Source organism: Oncorhynchus nerka, linkage group LG24 (genome assembly GCF_034236695.1).
Source record: "Oncorhynchus nerka isolate Pitt River linkage group LG24, Oner_Uvic_2.0, whole genome shotgun sequence".
Taxonomy (NCBI): domain Eukaryota; kingdom Metazoa; phylum Chordata; class Actinopteri; order Salmoniformes; family Salmonidae; genus Oncorhynchus; species Oncorhynchus nerka.
This window is the reverse complement of record NC_088419.1, coordinates 18,447,443-18,469,690: the sequence shown is the minus strand read 5'-3', so window position 1 is coordinate 18,469,690 and position 22,248 is coordinate 18,447,443. Positions and strand designations below refer to the sequence as shown.

At 49.0% G+C, this 22,248-nt stretch overlaps 1 protein-coding gene across 3 annotated transcripts in view; it reads right to left on the bottom strand.

Annotated features, from left to right (window-relative positions):
- Positions 1–22,248, bottom strand: part of LOC115127423 (probable E3 ubiquitin-protein ligase RNF144A-A) — an 89,674-nt gene that overhangs the window by 7,770 nt on the left and 59,656 nt on the right. For 2 of the 3 annotated variants that reach the window (XM_065008677.1, XM_065008676.1), the window contains exon 8: positions 16,634–16,722. In XM_065008677.1, the coding sequence (XP_064864749.1) occupies positions 16,634–16,722 (89 nt within the window). Of the gene's footprint in view, positions 1–16,633; positions 16,723–18,180; positions 20,868–22,248 lie in introns of those variants that run through there. The other variant, XM_065008678.1, reaches the window with a different exon arrangement.

Genomic DNA, 22,248 nt, shown 5'->3' with positions numbered 1-22,248 from the left:
GAATAGGGGAGACTAGGGGAGAATAGGGGAGTCTGGGGAGAATAGGGGAGACTAGGGGAGAATAGGGGAGACTGGGAAAGACTATTGGAGACTATGGGAGACTGGGGGAGACAAAGGGGAGACTAGGGGTGGAATAGGGGACTAGGGGGGGGAGACTAGGGGGGATAGGGGAGACTGGGGAAGAATAGGGGAGTCTGGGGGAGAATAGGGGAGACTGGGGGGACTGGGGGGATAGGGGAGACTGGGGAGAATAGGGGAGACTAGGGGACTGGGGAGAATAGGGGAGTCTGGGGAGAATAGGGGAGACTGGGGGGGGATAGGGGAGACTGGGGAGAATAGGGGAGTCTGGGGAGAATAGGGGAGACTAGGGGACTGGGGGATGGGGGAGAGGGGGGGAGTCTGGGGGAGAATAGGGGAGACTAGGGGACTGGGGGGATAGGGGAGACTGGGGAGAATAGGGGAGTCTGGGGAGGGGGAGACTAGGGGGACTGGGGGATAGGGGAGACTGGGGGAGAATAGGGGAGACTAGGGGAGACTAGGGGGAATAGGGGAGTCTGGGGAGAATAGGGGAGACTAGGGGGGGACTGGGGGATAGGGGAGACTGGGGAGAATGGGGGAGTCTGGGGAGAATAGGGGAGTCTAGGGAGACTAGGGGAGACTAGGGGAGGGGGAGAATAGGGGAGAATAGGGGAGACAAGGGGGGGACTGGGGGATAGGAGGAAACTGGGGAGTCTGGGGGAGAATAGGGGGAGACTAGGGGAGACTGGGGGATAGGGGGACTAGGGGAGACTGGGGAGAATAGGGGGAGACTGGGGGAGAATAGGGGGAGACTAGGGAGACAAGGGGACTGGGGGATAGGGGGAAACTGGGGAGTCTGGGGAGACTGGGGGAGACTAGGGGAGTCTGGGGAGAATAGGGGAGACTGGGGGGGATAGGGGAGACTAGGGGAGAATAGGGGAGTCTGGGGAGAATAGGGGAGACTAGGGGGAGAATGGGGAGTCTGGGGAGAATAGGGGAGACCAGGGGGCTGGGGGATAGGGGAGACTGGGGGAGTCTGGGGAGAATAGGGGGACTGGGGGATAGGGGAGACTGGGGGAGAATAGGGGAGACTAGGGGATAATAGGGGAGACTGGGAAAGACTATTGGAGACTATGGGAGACTGGGGGAGACAAAGGGGAGACTAGGGGTGGAATAGGGGAGACTAGGGGGGATAGGGGAGACTGGGGAGTCTGGGGAGAATAGGGGAGACTAGGGGGACTGGGGGATAGGGGAGACTGGGGAGAATAGGGGAGTCTGGGGGAGAATAGGGGAGACTAGGGGAGAATAGGGGGAGTCTGGGGAGTCTGGGGAGAATAGGGGAGACTAGGGGAGACTAGGGGAGACTGGGAAAGACTATTGGAGACTATGGGAGACTGGGGGAGACAAAGGGGAGACTAGGGTGGAATAGGGGAGACTAGGGGTGGAATAGGGGAGACTGGGGAAGAATAGGGGATTCTGGGGAGAATAGGAGAGACTGTGGGGGACTGGGGGAGGTAGGGGGAGACTGGGGGAGAATAGGGGAGACTAGGGGACTGGGGGAGAATAGGGGAGTCTGGGGAGAATAGGGGAGACTGGGGGGGGATAGGGGGAGACTGGGGAGAATAGGGGAGTCTGGGGGAGAATAGGGGAGACTAGGGGGACTGGGGGATGGGGGAGACTGGGGAGACTGGGGGAGAATATGGGGAGACTAGGGGGGACTGGGGGATAGGGGGAGACTGGGGGAGAATAGGGGAGTCTGGGGGAGAATAGGGGAGACTAGGGGAGAATAGGGGAGTCTGGGGGAGAATAGGGGAGACTAGGGGGACTGGGGGGATAGGGGGAGACTGGGGAGTCTGGGGGAGAATAGGGGGACTGGGGGGGATAGGGGAGACTGGGGGAGAATAGGGGGAGTCTGGGGGAGAATAGGGGAGACTAGGGGAGAATAGGGGAGTCTGGGGAGAATAGGGGAGACTAGGGGATAATAGGGGAGACTGGGAAAGACTATTGGAGACTATGGGAGACTGGGGGAGACAAAGGGGAGACTAGGGGTGGAATAGGGGAGACTAGGGGAGACTGGGAAGAATAGGGGAGAATAGGGGAGACTGGGGGGGACTGGGGGGGGGGATAGGGGGAGACTAGGGGAGACTAGGGGAGAATAGGGGAGTCTGGGGGAGAATAGGGGAGACTAGGGGGACTGGGGGGATGGGGGAGACTGGGGGAGACTGGGGAGTCTGGGGAGAATAGGGGAGACTAGGGGGGACTGGGGGATAGGGGAGACTTTGGGAGAATAGGGGAGTCTGGGGAGAATAGGGGAGACTAGGGGAGAATAGGGGAGTCTGGGGAGAATAGGGGAGACTAGGGGGACTGGGGGATAGGGGGAGACTGGGGGAGTCTGGGGAGAATAGGGGGACTGGGGGATAGGGGAGACTGGGGGAGAATAGGGGAGTCTGGGGGAGAATAGGGGGAGACTAGGGGAGAATAGGGGAGTCTGGGGAGTCTGGGGAGAATAGGGGAGACTAGGGGGATAATAGGGGAGACTGGGAAAGACTATTGGAGACTATGGGAGACTGGGGAGACAAAGGGGGAGACTAGGGGTGGAATAGGGGAGACTAGGGGGGGGAGACTGGGGAAGAATATGGGGAGAATAGGGGAGACTAGGGGGGGGGACTGGGGGGATAGGGGAGACTAGGGGAGACTAGGGGAGAATAGGGGAGTCTGGCGGAGAATAGGGGAGACTAGGGGGACTGGGGGATAGGGGGAGACTGGGGAGTCTGGGGAGAATAGGGGGGGACTGGGGGGGATAGGGGAGACTGGGGAGAATAGGGGAGTCTGGGGAGAATAGGGGAGACTAGGGGGAGAATAGGGGAGTCTGGGGAGAATAGGGGAGACTAGGGGATAATAGGGGAGACTGGGAAAGACTATTGGAGACTATGGGAGACTGGGGAGACAAAGGGGAGACTAGGGTGGAATAGGGGAGACTAGGGGGATAGGGGAGACTGGGGAAGAATAGGGGAGTCTGGGGAGAATAGGGGAGACTGGGGGGACTGGGGGATAGGGGGAGACTGGGGGAGAATAGGGGAGACTAGGGGACTGGGGGAGAATAGGGGAGTCTGGGGAGAATAGGGGAGACTGGGGGGATAGGGGAGACTGGGGGAGAATAGGGGAGTCTGGGGAGAATAGGGGGAGACTAGGGGGACTGGGGGGATGGGGAGACTGGGGAGTCTGGGGGAGAATAGGGGAGACTAGGGGGGGACTGGGGGATAGGGGGAGACTGGGGAGAATAGGGGAGTCTGGGGAGAATAGGGAGACTAGGGGGGACTGGGGGATAGGGGGAGACTGGGGAGAATAGGGGAGACTAGGGGAGACTAGGGGAGAATAGGGGAGTCTGGGGGAGAATAGGGGAGACTAGGGGGACTGGGGGGGATAGGGAGACTGGGGGAGAATAGGGGAGTCTGGGGAGAATAGGGGAGTCTAGGGGAGACTAGGGGAGACTGGGGAGAATAGGGGAGACTATGGGGGAGACAAAGGGGGGACTGGGGGATAGGAGGAAACTGGGGAGTCTGGGGGAGAATAGGGGAGACTAGGGAGACTGGGGGGGACTAGGGGAGACTGGGGAGAATAGGGGAGACTGGGGGAGAATAGGGGGAGACTAGGGAGACAAGGGGGACTGGGGGATAGGGGAAACTGGGGGAGTCTGGGGAGACTGGGGAGACTAGGGGAGTCTGGGGGAGAATAGGGGAGACTGGGGGATAGGGGGAGACTAGGGGAGAATAGGGGAGTCTGGGGGAGAATAGGGGGAGACTAGGGGAGAATAGGGGAGTCTGGGGGAGAATAGGGGAGACCAGGGGGCTGGGGGGATAGGGGGAGACTGGGGGAGTCTGGGGGAGAATAGGGAGGGACTGGGGGGATAGGGGAGACTGGGGGGAGAATAGGGGAGTCTGGGGGAGAATAGGGGAGTCTAGGGGAGACTAGGGGAGACTGGGGGAGAATAGGGGAGACTATGGGGAGACAAGGGGGACTGGGGGATAGGAGGAAACTGGGGGAGTCTGGGGGAGAATAGGGGAGACTAGGGGGAGACTGGGGGGACTAGGGGAGACTGGGGGAGAATAGGGGAGACTGGGGAGAATAGGGGAGACTAGGGGAGACAAGGGGGACTGGGGGGGATAGGGGGAAACTGGGGGAGTCTGGGGGAGACTGGGGGAGACTAGGGGAGTCTGGGGAGAATAGGGGGAGACTGGGGGGGATAGGGGAGACTAGGGGAGAATAGGGGAGTCTGGGGAGAATAGGGGGAGACTAGGGGAGAATAGGGGGAGTCTGGGGAGAATAGGGGAGACCAGGGGGGGCTGGGGGATAGGGGAGACTGGGGGAGTCTGGGGGAGAATAGGAGGACTGGGGGATAGGGGAGACTGGGGGAGAATAGGGGAGTCTGGGGGAGACTAGGGGAGAATAGGGGAGACTGGGGGAGAATAGGGGGAGTCTGGGGAGAATAGGGGAGAATAGGGGGCTGGGGGGATAGGGGAGACTGGGGGAGAATAGGGGAGACTAGGGGAGACTGGGGGAGAATAGGGGAGACTAGGGGAGACTAGGGGAGACTGGGGGAGAATAGGGGAGACTAGGGGGAGACTGGGGGAGAATAGGGGGAGACTAGGGGAGACTGGGGGAGTCTGGGGAGACTAGGGGAGACTGGGGGACTGGGGGGGACTAGGGGGAGAATAGGGGAGTCTGGGGAAAATAGGGGGAGACCAGGGGGCTGGGGGATAGGGGGAGACTGGGGGAGTCTGGGGAGAATAGGGGGGACTGGGGGGATAGGGGAGACTGGGGGAGAATAGGGGAGTCTGGGGAGACTAGGGGAGAATAGGGGAGACTGGGGAGAATAGGGGAGTCTGGGGGAGAATAGGGGGAGACTAGGGGAGAATAGGGGAGTCTGGGGGAGTCTGGGGAGAATAGGGGAGACTAGGGGATAATAGGGGAGACTGGGAAAGACTATTGGAGACTATGGGAGACTGGGGGAGACAAAGGGGGAGACTAGGGGTGGAATAGGGGAGACTAGGGGAGACTGGGGAAGAATAGGGGAGAATAGGGGAGACTGGGGGGGACTGGGGGGGATAGGGGAGACTAGGGGAGACTAGGGGAGTCTGGGGGAGAATAGGGGAGACTAGGGGGACTGGGGGGATAGGGGAGACTGGGGAGTCTGGGGGAGAATAGGGGGACTGGGGGGATAGGGGAGACTGGGGAGAATAGGGGGAGTCTGGGGAGAATAGGGGAGACTAGGGGGCTGGGGGATGGGGAGACTGGGGAGAATAGGGGAGACTGGGGGACTGGGGGGGATAGGGGAGACTGGGGAGAATAGGGGAGTCTGTGGGAGAATAGGGGAGACTAGGGGAGAATAGGGGAGTCTGGGGAAGAATAGGGGAGACTAGGGGGACTGGGGGATAGGGGAGACTGGGGGAGTCTGGGGAGAATAGGGGGGACTGGGGGGATAGGGGAGACTGGGGAGAATAGGGGAGTCTGGGGAGAATAGGGGAGACTAGGGAGAATAGGGGAGTCTGGGGAGTCTGGGGAGAATAGGGGAGACTAGGGGATAATAGGGGAGACTGGGAAAGACTATTGAGACTATGGGAGACTGGGGAGACAAAGGGGGAGACTAGGGGTGGAATAGGGGAGACTAGGGGGATAGGGGGAGACTGGGGAAGAATAGGGGAGTCTGGGGAGAATAGGGGAGACTGGGGGATAGGGGAGACTGGGGAGAATAGGGGAGACTAGGGGGGACTGGGGGAGACTGGGGGAGAATAGGGGAGACTAGGGGAGACTGGGGAGAATAGGGGAGACTAGGGGAGACTGGGGAGTCTGGGGGAGACTAGGGGACACTGGGGGGGGGACTGGGGGACTAGGGGGAGACTAGGGGGACTGGGGGGTATAGGGGAGACTGGGGGAGAATAGGGGGAGACTAGGGGAGAATAGGGGGAGACAAGGGGGACTGGGGGGATAGGGGGAGACTGGGGGAGAATAGGGAGACTAGGGGAGACTGGGGGATATGGGGAGAATAGGGGAGAATAGGGGAGTCTGGGGAGAATAGGGGAGACTAGGGGAGACTAGGGGGGACTAGGGGGATAGGGGAGACTAGGGGAGACTAGGGGAGAATAGGGGGAGACTGGGAAAGACTGGGGGAGGCTGTATCGTGTCACTAGGGCTCTGAGGAGAGCGAAGCCATGGCTCTGACAGAATGACCAGCACCTGCCTCCACCAGCAGTCTGAATGGTGGCTGCCACACAGTGAGGAGGTAAGAGGGGTTGACTGCAACACTGAACACTATACACTGAGTCATTCAAAATAACAAAATGTATGAATAAAGAAGAGACCTGCTTCCCAGAGAGCTTTTCAACACAGGTTAGACTGCCTATCTGTTTGGTTATACATGATTGACAAAAAGGACAATAAGGACACAGGCTAGCTTTACATGCATTTGTTAAGCCTAATTTACATCTTATGTATGTACACAACGCAAGAATACAATTAGCTACGCAAAATCTCAATCCAGCGTGCTTGCACCAAATATATAATTGCGGTGCTGCACGTTGCAGGATCGCCATTTTGCATAGCTTATTTTTGTTACTACATTGCAAAAGTCATTGGATAATTTAAGGTCATTAAATTGACAAAATATCATTTAATCAGTATTACATAACTACATCTAAAGGCTGACATGGTACGAAAGAACCACTTCCACATCAGTTATCAAAGTCTTTACTTATGTATTGTTTAGTATGTGTTTAGTGTGGTTTAGTGTTGTTTAGTATGTGTTTACCCTTCCGGGTTGGAGCGAGCGGTCGCATCCGCGCTTCGGTCTGCTTCGGTCTGCAGGTTGTATAACTTTTCATTACATTTCATTACATTTCATTATAGAACAACGGTTTGATTTGTCTAATCTTAGCAATTTCTTCTTAGCTAGCTACATAGCCGTCTTTGTATCAAAGATAATTGCGTAATTATCGTATTTCGTCGTCCTCCTATCTGCCCAGCAGCTAGCCAGCTAGCTAACGTTCACCGTCTACCGTAGCACTGTAGTAACTATCACACTCAACTGAACGACTTGATTAGTGTAGTGTTAGCTAGCTACATAGTTGTCTTTGCTGTCTTCGTATCCAAGATAATTGTGTAGTTTAGAGTGTGTAGTCTTAGAGTGATAATTGCGTAATTATCGTATTTCGTCGTCCTCCTATCTGCCCAGCAGCTAGCCAGCTAGCAAACGTTCACCGTCTACCGTAGCACTGTAGTAACTATCACACTCAACTGAACGACTTGATTAGTGTAGTGTTAGCTAGCTACATAGTTGTCTTTGCTGTCTTCGTATCCAAGATAATTGTGTAGTTTAGAGTGTGTAGTCTTAGAGTGATTATCTTAATTTACCGAGGTTAGCTAGCCAGCTATTTGTCGTCCTTAACGTAGGAGTCACTCCTAGCTAGCCAACAGCTAGCCAACGCCTACTGAATAGAACTTTCGCATTCGGTCGCATTCCGCTTCGCTCCACAGGTAGTATCACATTTTCATTTCATTTCATTACAGTCCCAACGGTGTGATTTGTTTGATCATAGCTAGCTACATAGCTAGCTACATAGCCGTCTTTGTTTCAAAGATAATTGTGTAGTCTAGAGCGATTTTCTAGGTTAGCTAGCCAGCTATTGTCGTTCTTTTAACGCAACGTAACGTAATCAACACTGCTAGCTAGCCAGCTAGCCCCGAATAGCAGCATTGTAGAAACTTTACACTCAACGGAACGACTTGATTAGTGTAGTGTCAACAACGCAGCCACTGCCAGCTAGCCTACAAAGTCAACAACGCAGCCACTGCCAGCTAGCCTACCTCAGCAGTACTGTATCATTTTAATCATTTTAGTCAATTAGATTCTTGCTACGTAAGCTTAACTTTCTGAACATTCGAGACGTGTAGTCCACTTGTCATTCCAATCTCCTTTGCATTAGCGTAGCCTCTTCTCTAGCCTGTCAACTATGTGTCTGTCTATCCCTGTTCTCTCCTCTCTGCACAGACCATACAAACGCTCCACACCGCGTGGCCGCGCCACCCTAATCTGGTGGTCCCAGCGCACGACCCACGTGGAGTTCCAGGTCTCCGGTAGCCTCTGGAACTGCCGATCTGCGGCCAACAAGGCAGAGTTCATCTCAGCCTATGCCTCCCTCCAGTCCTCGACTTCTTGGCACTGACGGAAACATGGATCACCACAGACAACACCGCTACTCCTACTGCTCTCTCTTCGTCCGCCCACGTGTTCTCGCACACCCCGAGAGCTTCTGGTCAGCGGGGTGGTGGCACCGGGATCCTCATCTCTCCCAAGTGGTCATTCTCTCTTTCGCCCCTTACCCATCTGTCTATCGCCTCCTTTGAATTCCATGCTGTCACAGTTACCAGCCCTTTCAAGCTTAACATCCTTATCATTTATCGCCCTCCAGGTTCCTCGGAGAGTTCATCAATGAGCTTGATGCCTTGATAAGCTCCTTTCCTGAGGACGGCTCACCTCTCACAGTTCTGGGCGACTTTAACCTCCCCACGTCTACCTTTGACTCATTCCTCTCTGCCTCCTTCTTTCCACTCCTCTCCTCTTTTGACCTCACCCTCTCACCTTCCCCCTACTCACTAGGCAGGCAATACGCTCGACCTCATCTTTACTAGATGCTGTTCTTCCACTAACCTCATTGCAACTCCCCTCCAAGTCTCCGACCACTACCTTGTATCCTTTCCCTCTCGCTCTCATCCAACACTTCCCACACTGCCCCTACTGGATGGTATCGCGCCGTCCCAACCTTCGCTCTCTCTCCCCCGCTACTCTCTCCTCTTCCATCCTATCATCTCTTCCCTCTGCTCAAACCTTCTCCAACCTATCTCCTGATTCTGCCTCCTCAACCCTCCTCTCCTCCCTTTCTGCATCCTTTGACTCTCTATGTCCCCTATCCTCCAGGCCGGCTCGGTCCTCCCTCCCGCTCCGTGGCTCAACGACTCATTGCGAGCTCACAGAACAGGGCTCCGGGCAGCCGAGCGGAAATGGAGGAAAACTCGCCTCCCTGCGGACCTGGCATCCTTTCACTCCCTCCTCTCTACATTTTCCTCCTCTGTCTCTGCTGCTAAAGCCACTTTCTACCACTCTAAATTCCAAGCATCTGCCTCTAACCCTAGGAAGCTCTTTGCCACCTTCTCCTCCCTCCTGAATCCTCCTCCCCTCCTCCCTCTCTGCAGATGACTTCGTCAACCATTTTGAAAAGAAGGTCGACGACATCCGATCCTCGTTTGCTAAGTCAAACGACACCGCTGGTTCTGCTCACACTGCCCTACCCTGTGCTCTGACCTCTTTCTCCCCTCTCTCTCCAGATGACATCTCGCGACAGACGGCCGGCCGCCCAACAACCTGCCCGCTTGACCCTATCCCCTCCTCTCTTCTCCAGACCATTTCCGATGACCTTCTCCCTTACCTCACCTCGCTCATCAACTCACCCCTGACCGCTGGCTACGTCCCTCCCGTCTTCAAGAGAGCGAGAGTTGCACCCTTCTGAAAAACCTACACTCGATCCTCCGATGTCAACAACTACAGACCAGTATCCCTTCTTTCTTTTCTCTCCAAAACTCTTGAACGTGCCGTCCTTGGCCAGCTCTCCGCTATCTCTCTCAGAATGACCTTCTTGATCCAAATCAGTCAGGTTTCAAGACTAGTCATTCAACTGAGACTGCTCTTCTCTGTATCACGGAGGCACTCCGCACTGCTAAAGCTAACTCTCTCTCCTCTGCTCTCATCCTTCTAGACCTATCGGCTGCCTTCGATACTGTGAACCATCAGATCCTCCTCTCCACCCTCTCCGAGTTGGGCATCTCCGGCGCGGCCCATGCTTGGATTGCGTCCTACCTGACAGGTCGCTCCTACCAGGTGGCGTGGCGAGAATCTGTCTCCTCACCACGCGCTCTCACCACTGGTGTCCCCCAGTGCTCTGTTCTAGGCCCTCTCCTATTCTCGCTATACACCAAGTCACTTGGCTCTGTCATAACCTCACATGGTCTCTCCTATCATTGCTATGCAGACGACACACAATTAATCTTCTCCTTTCCCCCCTCTGATGACCAGGTGGCGAATCGCATCTCTGCATGTCTGGCAGACATATCAGTGTGGATGACGGATCACCACCTCAAGCTGAACCTCGGCAAGACGGAGCTGCTCTTCCTCCCGGGGAAGGACTGCCCGTTCCATGATCTCGCCATCACGGTTGACAACTCCATCGTGTCCTCCTCCCAGAGCGCTAAGAACCTTGGCGTGATCCTGGACAACACCCTGTCGTTCTCAACTAACATCAAGGCGGTGGCCCGTTCCTGTAGGTTCATGCTCTACAACATCCGCAGAGTACGACCCTGCCTCACACAGGAAGCGGCGCAGGTCCTAATCCAGGCACTTGTCATCTCCCGTCTGGATTACTGCAACTCGCTGTTGGCTGGGCTCCCTGCCTGTGCCATTAAACCCTACAACTCATCCAGAACGCCGCAGCCCGTCTGGTGTTCAACCTTCCCAAGTTCTCTCACGTCACCCCGCTCCTCCGCTCTCTCCACTGGCTTCCAGTTGAAGCTCGCATCCGCTACAAGACCATGGTGCTTGCCTACGGAGCTGTGAGGGGAACGGCACCTCAGTACCTCCAGGCTCTGATCAGGCCCTACACCCAAACAAGGGCACTGCGTTCATCCACCTCTGGCCTGCTCGCCTCCCTACCACTGAGGAAGTCCAGTTCCCGCTCAGCCCAGTCAAAACTGTTCGCTGCTCTGGCCCCCCAATGGTGGAACAAACTCCCTCACGACGCCAGGACAGCGGAGTCAATCACCACCTTCCGGAGACACCTGAAACCCCACCTCTTTAAGGAATAAAGTAGGATAAAGTAATCCTTCTCACCCCCCCTTAAAAGACTTAGATGCACTATTGTAAAGTGGCTGTTCCACTGGATGTCATAAGGTGAAAGCACCAATTTGTAAGTCGCTCTGGATAAGAGCGTCTGCTTAATGACTTAAATGTAAATGTAAATGTTTAGTGTTGTTTAGTGTTGTTTAGTATGTGTTTAGTGTTATTTAGTATGTGTTTAGTGTTATTTAGTATGTGTTTAGTGTTGTTTGGTATGTGTTTAGTGTATGTTTAGTGTGGTTTAGTGTTGTTAAGTATGTGTTTAGTATGTGTTTAGTGTTGTTTAGTGTTGTTTAATATGTGTTTAGTGTTGTTTAGTATGTGTTTAGTGTGGTTTAGTGTTGTTAAGTATGTGTTTAGTGTTGTTTAGTATGTGTTTAGTGTTGTTTAGTATGTGTTTAGTGTGGTTTAGTGTTGTTAAGTATGTGTTTAGTGTTGTTTAGTATGTGTTTAGTGTTGTGTAGTATGTATTTAGTGTTGTTTAGTATGTGTTAAGTATGTGTTTAGTATGTGTTTAGTGTTGTTTAGTATGTGTTAAGTGTGTGTTTAGTATGTGTTTAGTATGTGTTTAGTGTTGTTTAGTATGTGTTAAGTGTGTGTTTAGTATGTGTTTAGTATGTGTTTAGTATGTGTTTAGTGTTGTTTAGTATGTGTTTAGTATGTGTTTAGTGCTTTTTAGTATGTGTTTAGTGTTGTTTAGTATGTGTTTAGTGTTGTTTAGTATGTGTTAAGTATGTGTTAAGTATGTGTTTAGTGTTGTTTAGTGTTGTTTAGTATGTATTTAGTGTTGTTTAGTATGTGTTAAGTATGTGTTTAGTATATGTTTAGTGTTGTTTAGTATGTGTTAAGTATGTGTTTAGTATGTGTTTAGTGTTGTTTAGTATGTGTTAAGTATGTGTTTAGTATGTGTTTAGTGTTGTTTAGGGTTGTTTAGTATGTGTTTAGTATGTGTTTATTATGTGTTTAGAATGTGTTTAGTGTTGTTTAATATTGTTTAGTATGTGTTTAGTGTTGTTTAGTATCTGTTTAGTATGTGTGTAGTATGTGTTTAGTGTTGTTAGTATGTGTTCAGTGTTGTTTAGTATGTGTGTAGTATGTGTTAAGTGTTTACATTTACATTTAAGTCATTTAGCAGACGCTCTTATCCAGAGCGACTTACAAATTGGTGCTTTCACCTTATGACATCCAGTGGAACAGCCACTTTACAATAGGGGTGACGTGAGAGAACTTGGGAAGGTTGAACACCAGACGGGCTGCGGCGTTCTGGATGAGTTGTAGGGGTTTAATGGCACAGGCAGGGAGCCCAGCCAACAGCGAGTTGCAGTAATCCAGACGGGAGATGACAAGTGCCTGGATTAGGACCTGCGCCGCTTCCTGTGTGAGGCAGGGTCGTACTCTGCGGATGTTGTAGAGCATGAACCTACAGGAACGGGCCACCGCCTTGATGTTATTTGAGAACGACAGGGTGTTGTCCAGGATCACGCCAAGGTTCTTAGCGCTCTGGGACGAGGACACGATGGAGTTGTCAACCGTGATGGCGAGATCATGGAACGGGCAGTCCTTCCCCGGGAGGAAGAGCAGCTCCGTCTTGCCGAGGTTCAGCTTGAGGTGATGATCCGTCATCCACACTGATATGTCTGCCAGACATGCAGAGATGCGATTCGCCACCTGGTCGTCAGAAGGGGGAAAGGAGAAGATTAATTGTGTGTCGTCTGCATAGCAATGATAGGAGAGACCATGTGAGGTTATGACAGAGCCAAGTGACTTGGTGTATAGCGAGAATAGGAGAGGGCCTAGAACAGAGCCCTGGGGACACCAGTGGTGAGAGCACGTGGTGAGGAGACGGATTCTCGCCACGCCACCTGGTAGGAGCGACCTGTCAGGTAGGACGCAATCCAAGCATGGGCCGCGCCGAGATGCCCAACTCGGAGAGGGTGGAGAGGAGGATCTGATGGTTCACAGTATCGAAGGCAGCCGATAGGTCTAGAAGGATGAGAGCAGAGGAGAGAGAGTTAGCTTTAGCAGTGCGGAGCGCCTCCGTGATACAGAGAAGAGCAGTCTCAGTTGAATGACTAGTCTTGAAACCTGACTGATTTGGATCAAGAAGGTCATTCTGAGAGAGATAGCGGGAGAGCTGGCCAAGGACGGCACGTTCAAGAGTTTTGGAGAGAAAAGAAAGAAGGGATACTGGTCTGTAGTTGTTGACATCGGAGGGATCGAGTGTAGGTTTTTTCAGAAGGGGTGCAGCTCTCGCTCTCTTGAAGACGGGAGGGACGTAGCCAGCGGTCAGGGATGAGTTGATGAGCGAGGTGAGGTAAGGGAGAAGGTCACCGGAGATGGTCTGGAGAAGAGAGGAGGGATAGGGTCAAGCGGGCAGGTTGTTGGGCGGCCGGCCGTCACAAGACGCGAGATGTCATCTGAGAGAGAGGGGAGAAAGAGGTCAGAGCACAGGGTAGGGCAGTGTGAGCAGAACCAGCGGTGTCGTTTGACTTAGCAAACGAGGATCGGATGTCGTCGACCTTCTTTTCAAAATGGTTGACGAAGTCATCTGCAGAGAGGGAGGAGGGGGGGGGGGAGGAGGATTCAAGAGGGAGGAGAAGGTGGCAAAGAGCTTCCTAGGGGTAGAGGCAGATGCTTGGAATTTAGAGTGGTAGAAAGTGGCTTTAGCAGCAGAGACAGAGGAGGAAAATGTAGAGAGGAGGGAGTGAAAGGATGCCAGGTCCGCAGGGAGGCGAGTTTTCCTCCATTTCCGCTCGGCTGCCCGGAGCCCTGTTCTGTGAGCTCGCAATGAGTCGTCGAGCCACGGAGCGGGAGGGGAGGTCCGAGCCGGCCTGGAGGATAGGGGACATAGAGAGTCAAAGGATGCAGAAAGGGAGGAGAGGAGGGTTGAGGAGGCAGAATCAGGAGATAGGTTGGAGAAGGTTTGAGCAGAGGGAAGAGATGATAGGATGGAAGAGGAGAGAGTAGCGGGGGGAGAGAGAGCGAAGGTTGGGACGGCGCGATACCATCCGAGTAGGGGCAGTGTGGGAAGTGTTGGATGAGAGCGAGAGGGAAAAGGATACAAGGTAGTGGTCGGAGACTTGGAGGGGAGTTGCAATGAGGTTAGTGGAGGAACAGCATCTAGTAAAGATGAGGTCGAGCGTATTGCCTGCCTTGTGAGTAGGGGGGAAGGTGAGAGGGTGAGGTCAAAAGAGGAGAGGAGTGGAAAGAAGGAGGCAGAGAGGAATGAGTCAAAGGTAGACGTGGGGAGGTTAAAGTCGCCCAGAACTGTGAGAGGTGAGCCGTCCTCAGGAAAGGAGCTTATCAAGGCATCAAGCTCATTGATGAACTCTCCGAGGGAACCTGGAGGGCGATAAATGATAAGGATGTTAAGCTTGAAAGGGCTGGTAACTGTGACAGCATGGAATTCAAAGGAGGCGATAGACAGATGGGTAAGGGGAGAAAGAGAGAATGACCACTTGGGAGAGATGATGAGGATCCCGGTGCCACCACCCCGCTGACCAGAAGCTCTCGGGGTGTGCGAGAGCACGTGGGCGGACGAAGAGAGAGCAGTAGAGTAGCGGTGTTGTCTGTGGTGATCCATGTTTCCGTCAGAGCCAAGAAGTCGAGGGACTGGAGGGAGGCATAGGCTGAGATGAACTCTGCCTTGTTGGCCGCAGATCGGCAGTTCCAGAGGCTACCGGAGACCTGGAACTCCACGTGGGTCGTGCGCGCTGGGACCACCAGATTAGGTGGCCGCGGCCATGCGGTGTGGAGCGTTTGTATGGTCTGTGCAGAGAGGAGAGAACAGGGATAGACAGACACATAGTTGACAGGCTAGAGAAGAGGCTACGCTAATGCAGAGGAGATTGGAATGACAAGTGGACTACACGTCTCGAATGTTCAGAAAGTTAAGCTTACGTAGCAAGAATCTAATTGACTAAAATGATTAAAATGATACAGTACTGCTGAGGTAGGCTAGCTGCGTTGTTGACACTACCCTAATCAAGTCGTTCCGTTGAGTGTGAAGTTTCTACAATGCTGCTTTTCGGGGGCAAGCTGGCTAGCTAGCAGTGTTGGTTACGTTACGTTGCGTTAGGAGAACGACAATAGCTGGCTAGCTAACCTAGAAAATCGCTCTAGACTACACAATTATCTTTGAAACAAAGACGGCTATGTAGCTAGCTATGTAGCTAGCTACGATCAAACAAATCACACCGTTGGGACTGTAATGAAATGAAATGAAAATATGATACTACCTAGTGTTGTTAGTATGTGTTTAGTGTTTAGTATGTGTTTAGTGTTGTTTAGTGTTGTTTAGTATGTGTTTAGTGTTGTTTAGTATGTGTTTAGTATTGTGTAGTATGCATTTAGTGTTGTTAAGTATGTGTTTAGTATGTGTTTAGTATTGTGTAGTATGAATTTAGTGTTGTTAAGTATGTGTTTAGCATGTGTTTAGTGTTGTTTAGTGTTGTTTAGTGTTGTTTAGTATTGTTTAGTATTGTTTAGTATGTCTTCAGTGTTGTTTAGTATGTGTGTAGTATGTGTTTAGTGTTGTTAAGTATTGTTTAGTATGTCTTTAGTGTTGTTTAGTATGTGTGTAGTATGTGTTTAGTGTTGTTAAGTATGTGTGTAGTATGTGTTTAGTGTTGTTTAGTATTGTTTAGTATGTCTTTAGTGTTGTTTAGTATGTGTTTAGTATGTGTTTAGTATTGTGTAGTATGCATTTAGTGTTGTTAACTATGTGTTTAGCATGTGTTTAGTGTTGTTTAGTATTGTTTAGTGTTGTTTAGTATTGTTTAGTATTGTTTAGTATGTCTTTAGTGTTGTTTAGTATGTGTGTAGTATGTGTTTAGTGTTGTTAGTATGTGTTTAGTGTTGTTTAGTATGTGTTTAGTGTTGTTTAGTATGTGTTTAGTATTGTGTAGTATGCATTTAGTGTAAAGTATGTGTTTCGTATGTGTTTAGTGTTGTTTAGTGTTGTTTAGTATTGTTTAGTATGTCTTTAGTGTTGTTTAGTATGTGTTTAGTGTTGTTTAGTATGTGTTTAGTATTGTGTAGTATGCATTTAGTGTTGTTAAGTATGTGTTTCGTATGTGTTTAGTGTTGTTTAGTATTGTTTAGTATTGTTTAGTATGTCTTTAGTATTGTTTAGTATGTGTTTAGTGTTGTTTAGTATGTGTTTAGTGTTGTTTAGTATGTGTTTAGTGTTGTTTAGTATGTGTTTAGTATTCTGTAGTATGCATTTAGTGTTGTTAAGTATGTGTTTAGTGTTGTTTAGTATGTCTTTAGTGTTGTTTAGTATGTGTTTAGTATTGTTTAGTATGTCTTTAGTATTGTTTAGTGTGTGTTTAGTATTGTTTAGTATGTGTTTAGTGTTGTTTAGTAGGTATCATTCTGTCGCAGCTATTTATTCCTTAAGACCAAACACTGCCTCCATCTCTGCCCACCCAGGTTTTCTAATCCGGCTGGTTCAACAGATTGGCAGAATACAAAATGTAGTGAGGGGCTCCGTAATGGAGATAAAATGCTCTGCTTTGATCCATGTTCACTTTGTAACCCCCCCTCCCCCTCTCGCACATGTGCTTGTCAGAGTCTATGACAGTCAATGGCCAAATTGTACCTCTGGCTGCTTGAACTCAGGCCAAGCCAGGGGGGGTTGTAATGGTAGGCTGACCAGAGGCTCCCGCAGCTCACCTGGGGATATGAAGTCCCTCAGTTCCAGCTCTCTGCTCTCTCCTGCTGTTCTGCTGTGAATGGTGTGAAGGTTTTGGTTGGAGGATATTCTGCACATGGATGAAAGAATAAAATGGAGAGATATTCTCTGAGTGGGATTTTAGTGAAAAACAGAAAGTAAACAAGAAACGTTATACAGTCACAAAGTTAATGTATCATGTGAGCAATTGGGCACATTGTTAGATGCAGTGGTTACATAACGAAATCCAAACTAAGGATTCCCTCTTGTGGCTGTAAAACAGTATTTCAGCTCCCTACTCCCAACTTCCACCCTCAATATTTCACTCAGTAGATTGAAACCAAGAGGCAGTAAACACACCACTCCTTTGTACCAGCATTGTCTTCAACATCTCTAGTTAGATAACAACATGGGATCTAGCCTCTGATCGTGAGTTCTGTCGTTCTGTGTGCACCGGAGTGAACATCGTAGCGCTGCTGTGTTCCTGTGTGGTGTGTAGTTCAGTTCCGGACAGATGGCCGAGGTAGTTGGTGGAGAAGCACATGAATTGATTAGGTTTGGTGTTGAACTGTTGCCGTGGGAGGCAGCTGCCCACCTGCCCCTGCGGGTCCCCGTGCCAGACCATGCGTGGTCCAGGGACACAGAACTAGATGCTCGGATTAGACCACACACAGCAGATGTTGAGGTCCCGCCCCCCCGTCTTGGGCTGGGGGAGCCTGTTCGTGTCAAGAGGTCCAGAGTGTGTTAGGTCTGCTCTTCAAATGATTAACTGTAGAGGGGCAGAGGATGACGGTATGTCTGTGTACTGAGTTTTCAATGTGGTTATTTCTCAGGGATAAACAGTAATTGTGTACTTATTAGAGTGGTGACATTGTGGTTTTCATGAAGCAGGTATTAAAACATCTATGTTACCATAACGTTTGAATAATATAGTCTAACTGTACATTACTTGTAGTCCCACGGTATATTGTGCTACTCCACTGTATTGATGATAGTACAGAGAACTGCAGTGAAACATCTGATCTTCCTTTCCCTCTGCAGTTCTTTCTTCTCATTTCAACAACTTTCTACTAGTGATGTGCAAGACGCCTTGCACAAGATTGATGTATAACAAATTGATTGATGATGTGCTTGATTCTTTATTGCTGCATTTTTCTGTTCCTCTGACTGGAGAATCTTTAACACATATTTGTTACTTTACAATTATCTCTGGTACCATCCCCAGGGTCTGAAAGGAGGCCCATATACTCCCCCTGCTATTCTGTTTATATTCTATCCTGATTGACTAGTCACTTTCACCCCTACCTACATATTATACCTGGTACCCCTGCACATTGACTCATTACCGGTACTCCTTGTATATAACCTCGTTAATGTTATTTTATTACTATTTACCTTTTTTAAACTCTGCATTGTTGGAAAATGGCTCGTAAATAAGCATTTCACAGTAAAGTCAACACCTGATGCATTCGGCAAGTGACAGGTAAAATTGGATTTAATTTGATTCCATTTACTCAAAGCACATAACCAAGAATACCTGCTACCAGAACAAGCTAAATGTGCTTTTTATTTAAAGTATGTGGTGTTACAAACAAATGTACAGTACGTAAACATCTGAACAAGAACTTAAATGGATATTTGGGGATTTTGGCAATGCTAACTAGCGTTAGCGCAATGCCTAGAAGTCTATGGTATCTGCTAGCATGCATGGTGTTAAGGCTAGTTAGCAATTGCGATAGCGCTAGATAGCAACATCTTTCAAACTGCACACATAGACATAAAAATACTATTCCCGAGTTTATCTGACTCTGGGGAAGTAGATGAAAGGCCTCATTGCCAAAATCCCAAAGTATCCATTTAACATAACAGAACTCATGTGCGGAAATGCTACAGTAAAAAATATGTTCTCCATACAGTTTAAATATAATTAGTTGAGTGCAATGCAATATTCTTTAAACATAAAACCCCCCTAAATACAACAAAATGAAGAAGTTAAAATGTAAGTGAACACACACTACAAGTGGTCCTGACCTAGACATCTTAAAGGATAATTTTGGCTACATTTGACTCCAAAAACTTGACCACCAATTATAAATAAGCCTATTAGCCTGATCCCGCCCCCTAACACACACACCTCCTCATTTCTCAGATAAGTCTCCTGCTGTATTGACCCAATTGCTGCTATAAAACTGGACCAGGATGTGTTGAGCCCATATTTGGAGTCTGACTCAATTGGTCAAGGTTTTGTGACAGAATACCGTGAAATGATCAATTAAGCAGTACATTTAAAAATTCTAAATCATATCATGGAAATACATCCATATTAATCTAGTCCACTTGCTGGCTCTCGCTCTTTCATAGCACTTGAACCTGGGGGTGAGATTATATCCGTATACAAAAAACTATGTGATAGAATACTTGTACACTTTTAAAACCCAGAATGTACACCATTGTCATTGTGTCACAGAATTCTTTTAAGTAAAGCTACTATTCTGATATTTTTCTATCCACAAAAATACAACACGCAAGCAAAGAAGTCTTTCTCAACATAATTGGTGTGGAGCGTAACAGGAGAATGCTTGTAGTACATGTGACACATTGTAGGATAAATAACAGTAGTGTTCAGAATTGTACAATATCAAATAAGAGCATTTTGGTAAAAAGGGAGTGTGAATCAATCACACTCATATCAAAGTAGATTTGAAAGACATTTTGTGGCACCTTGGCTACCTCAACTCAAGTGCTTTGTCTAATATAAGATGGTTAGTTTAACTCATTAAAGGGTAAAGGGGTTTCACTGCTAGTAAATATAACAGAAGTAGGTTGAGCTGCTACAGAATGGGTTATTCAATGGACATTAGCACTTGCGACCAGGGTTGGAGTCAATTCCTTTTCATTCAGTAAATTGAAATTCCAATTCCAAATATTTCTCATAAAGAAGCAATGAGGAAAATTGAAATTTCATTTATCTTCCTGAATCGACTCCAACCCTGCTTGCTACATCTGGGCGGCCTGTATGCTGTTTATTCCACTGTGTTGATAGTAATACCGAACGATCAATGCTATACCATTCACTCTCGATTCTAGCAAATTATTCTATGGTAAATAGTTGCAAAGGAAGTTTGCACATTTACACATATTTTTCTTCGGGAGAACGGGCAGTAAATTCAAGATGGTGGTAAAATTGACTCCTTATAATCTGAGGAGATTATATAACATCCTCAAGCATATAGTAGACATGCATCCTGTAGGTTATGTTGAACAATAGTCTCATCTTTTATCTGACAAATCTTTCCCAGCAAGTCTATAATAGAAAACAAAACGTTCAAAATATATTTGAGGGACGTTGTGAATCCTCAGAGATTTACATGATACAAACAGATAATCTGAAATGGTTTTCTCTGATGAGATCCTTGATATTGTTTGTGTTCTTATACAAAGCTCAAGAGCTGAAGGGGGAGAACCGGTTGGTAAGTAAATATTCCCTAAATAGTGCAATACTTTTAACCAGAGCCTTATGGGTCCTGGTCAGAAATAGTGCACTATATAGGGAATACGTTGTCACTTGGGACACAGCATCTACCCTTATAGGAGACACTTCCACATTCCGTGGCTGATAGCCAAGGCTGCTCCCTCCAAATATACCTACATTATATTTGCAGTCCCCCAAACAAGCACCAAGACAGTTGTACAAATAACCGTAACCTTGAACCTGACACACATAGACAGAGCTATAACCACCAATCCCAGATTGACCTCTGAAGCAACAACCAACCCAGCCCAACACTGACTGGTGGTTCTGTCCTCCTCGCCTCTGCAGGGCCAGTCCTTCTTAACACATCACATCAAAACTACACTGTTTAGAGTGTCCCCACAACCCAATTTGCTGGCTCCGCCCAAAGTCAATGTTCCTCTTCCACTTGCACTGTGCTGCCCCAGCGACAAACCCATCAATCCCTAAGAGTCCTCTGGGCTGGTGTGCGGGATTAAAACACTGTAAGGAGTGGATGACTAACCAAACACCAAACACCCTGTCCATCAACAGGCCTGGTGCCCCTGTCTGTCAGGTGAGCTGACCTGACCCTGTGTCCAGGGCAGGGTTGGTTAGGTAGGCAGAGGATCGTCATCTCCTTTACTGCATTTACATTTGCAGCACAGAACAAAGGGTGTGGCTAGGAGGAGGAAGGGAGAAGCCACCAGTAGGAGCAGACCGAAGCCAGCAAATATCCCCACCACCTGGAGAGAGAAAGAGAGCGAGAGTGAGAGCCAGTAGCGAGAGAGCGAGAGATAGAGTGATAGAGAGCCACTAGCGAGAGAGAGAGAGCGAGAAAGAGAGAAAGAGAGCGAGCGATAGAGAGACACTAGCGAGAGAGCGCGAGAGAGAGCGAGAGAGAGCGAGAGAGAAAGAGCAAGAGCGAGAAAGAGAGAGAGCGCAAGTGGAAGTCAATGATTTTACAACATACACACATTAACAATCAACCAAATGTATCTAAGCCCTTTTAACGTCCCCAGTTGTAACATGGGATTCATGAGGTGCTTGTTTTAACCCAGACATCACATAGACACTGGAGGGATGTGATGTACAGTAAGTAGTACAATGATGCATCAACACAACATTATTCAATCTTTCACTTGCCCATTAATTAGTACACTGAATATCCACAAGGTGGCAGTAGTTCCTCAAATATAAATCTACATTGTGACAGACAGGATTGGCAAACATACAGTTTTTCTGATAGTGGAGGCTTCTTAGGAGAGGACGGCTCATAATAATGGCTGGAATGGAGTTAATGGAATGACATCAAACACATGGAAACCATGTGTTTAATGTATTTTATATCATTCCACCGATTCCGCTACAGCCAATACCACGAGCCCCCCAACTAAGGTGGCACCAACCTCCTATGGTTTCTGACACTGAATATACAGATATATACATCACTTAGTGTCCTTGATGATAAACAGGCAACATGCTGTTATAAAAAGCATTGTGTTAGTAGTGTTAAGTGTTGGGTCTAATGGGATAAGAGCTTTCAACAACACCTTTTAAATATTGATGAAGCAGTTAGGGTGTTAAACCTACATAAGACCTACAGAGGAACTAGTGTGGCCAGACACCTTCAAACACATTTTTTTTTACAATTGTTGTCCCAATGTTGTCTTAGACCTCCTCCAAGACCTCCTTCCACAGTGACAGGCGGATAGTATGAAAACAAGGACCTGTAACTGGACAGGCAGGTGGGGGATTGGTCTACATACATTTGAAGTTGGAAGCTTACATTCACCTTAGCCAAATACATTTAAACTCAGTTTTTCACAATTCCTGACATTTAATCTTAGTAAAAATTGTCTTAGGTCAGTTAGGATCATCAATTTATTTTAAGAATGTGAAATGTCAGAATATTAGTAGAAAGAATGATTTATTTCAGCTTTTATTTCTTTCATCACATTCCCAGTGGGTCAGAAGTTTACATACATCCAATTAGTGTTTGGTAGCATGTAAATTGCCTTTAAATTGTTTAACGTGGGTCTAACGTTTCGGGTAGCCTTCCACAAGCTTCCCACAATAAGTTGGGTGAATTTTGGCCCATTCCTCCTGTCAGAGCTGGTGTAACTG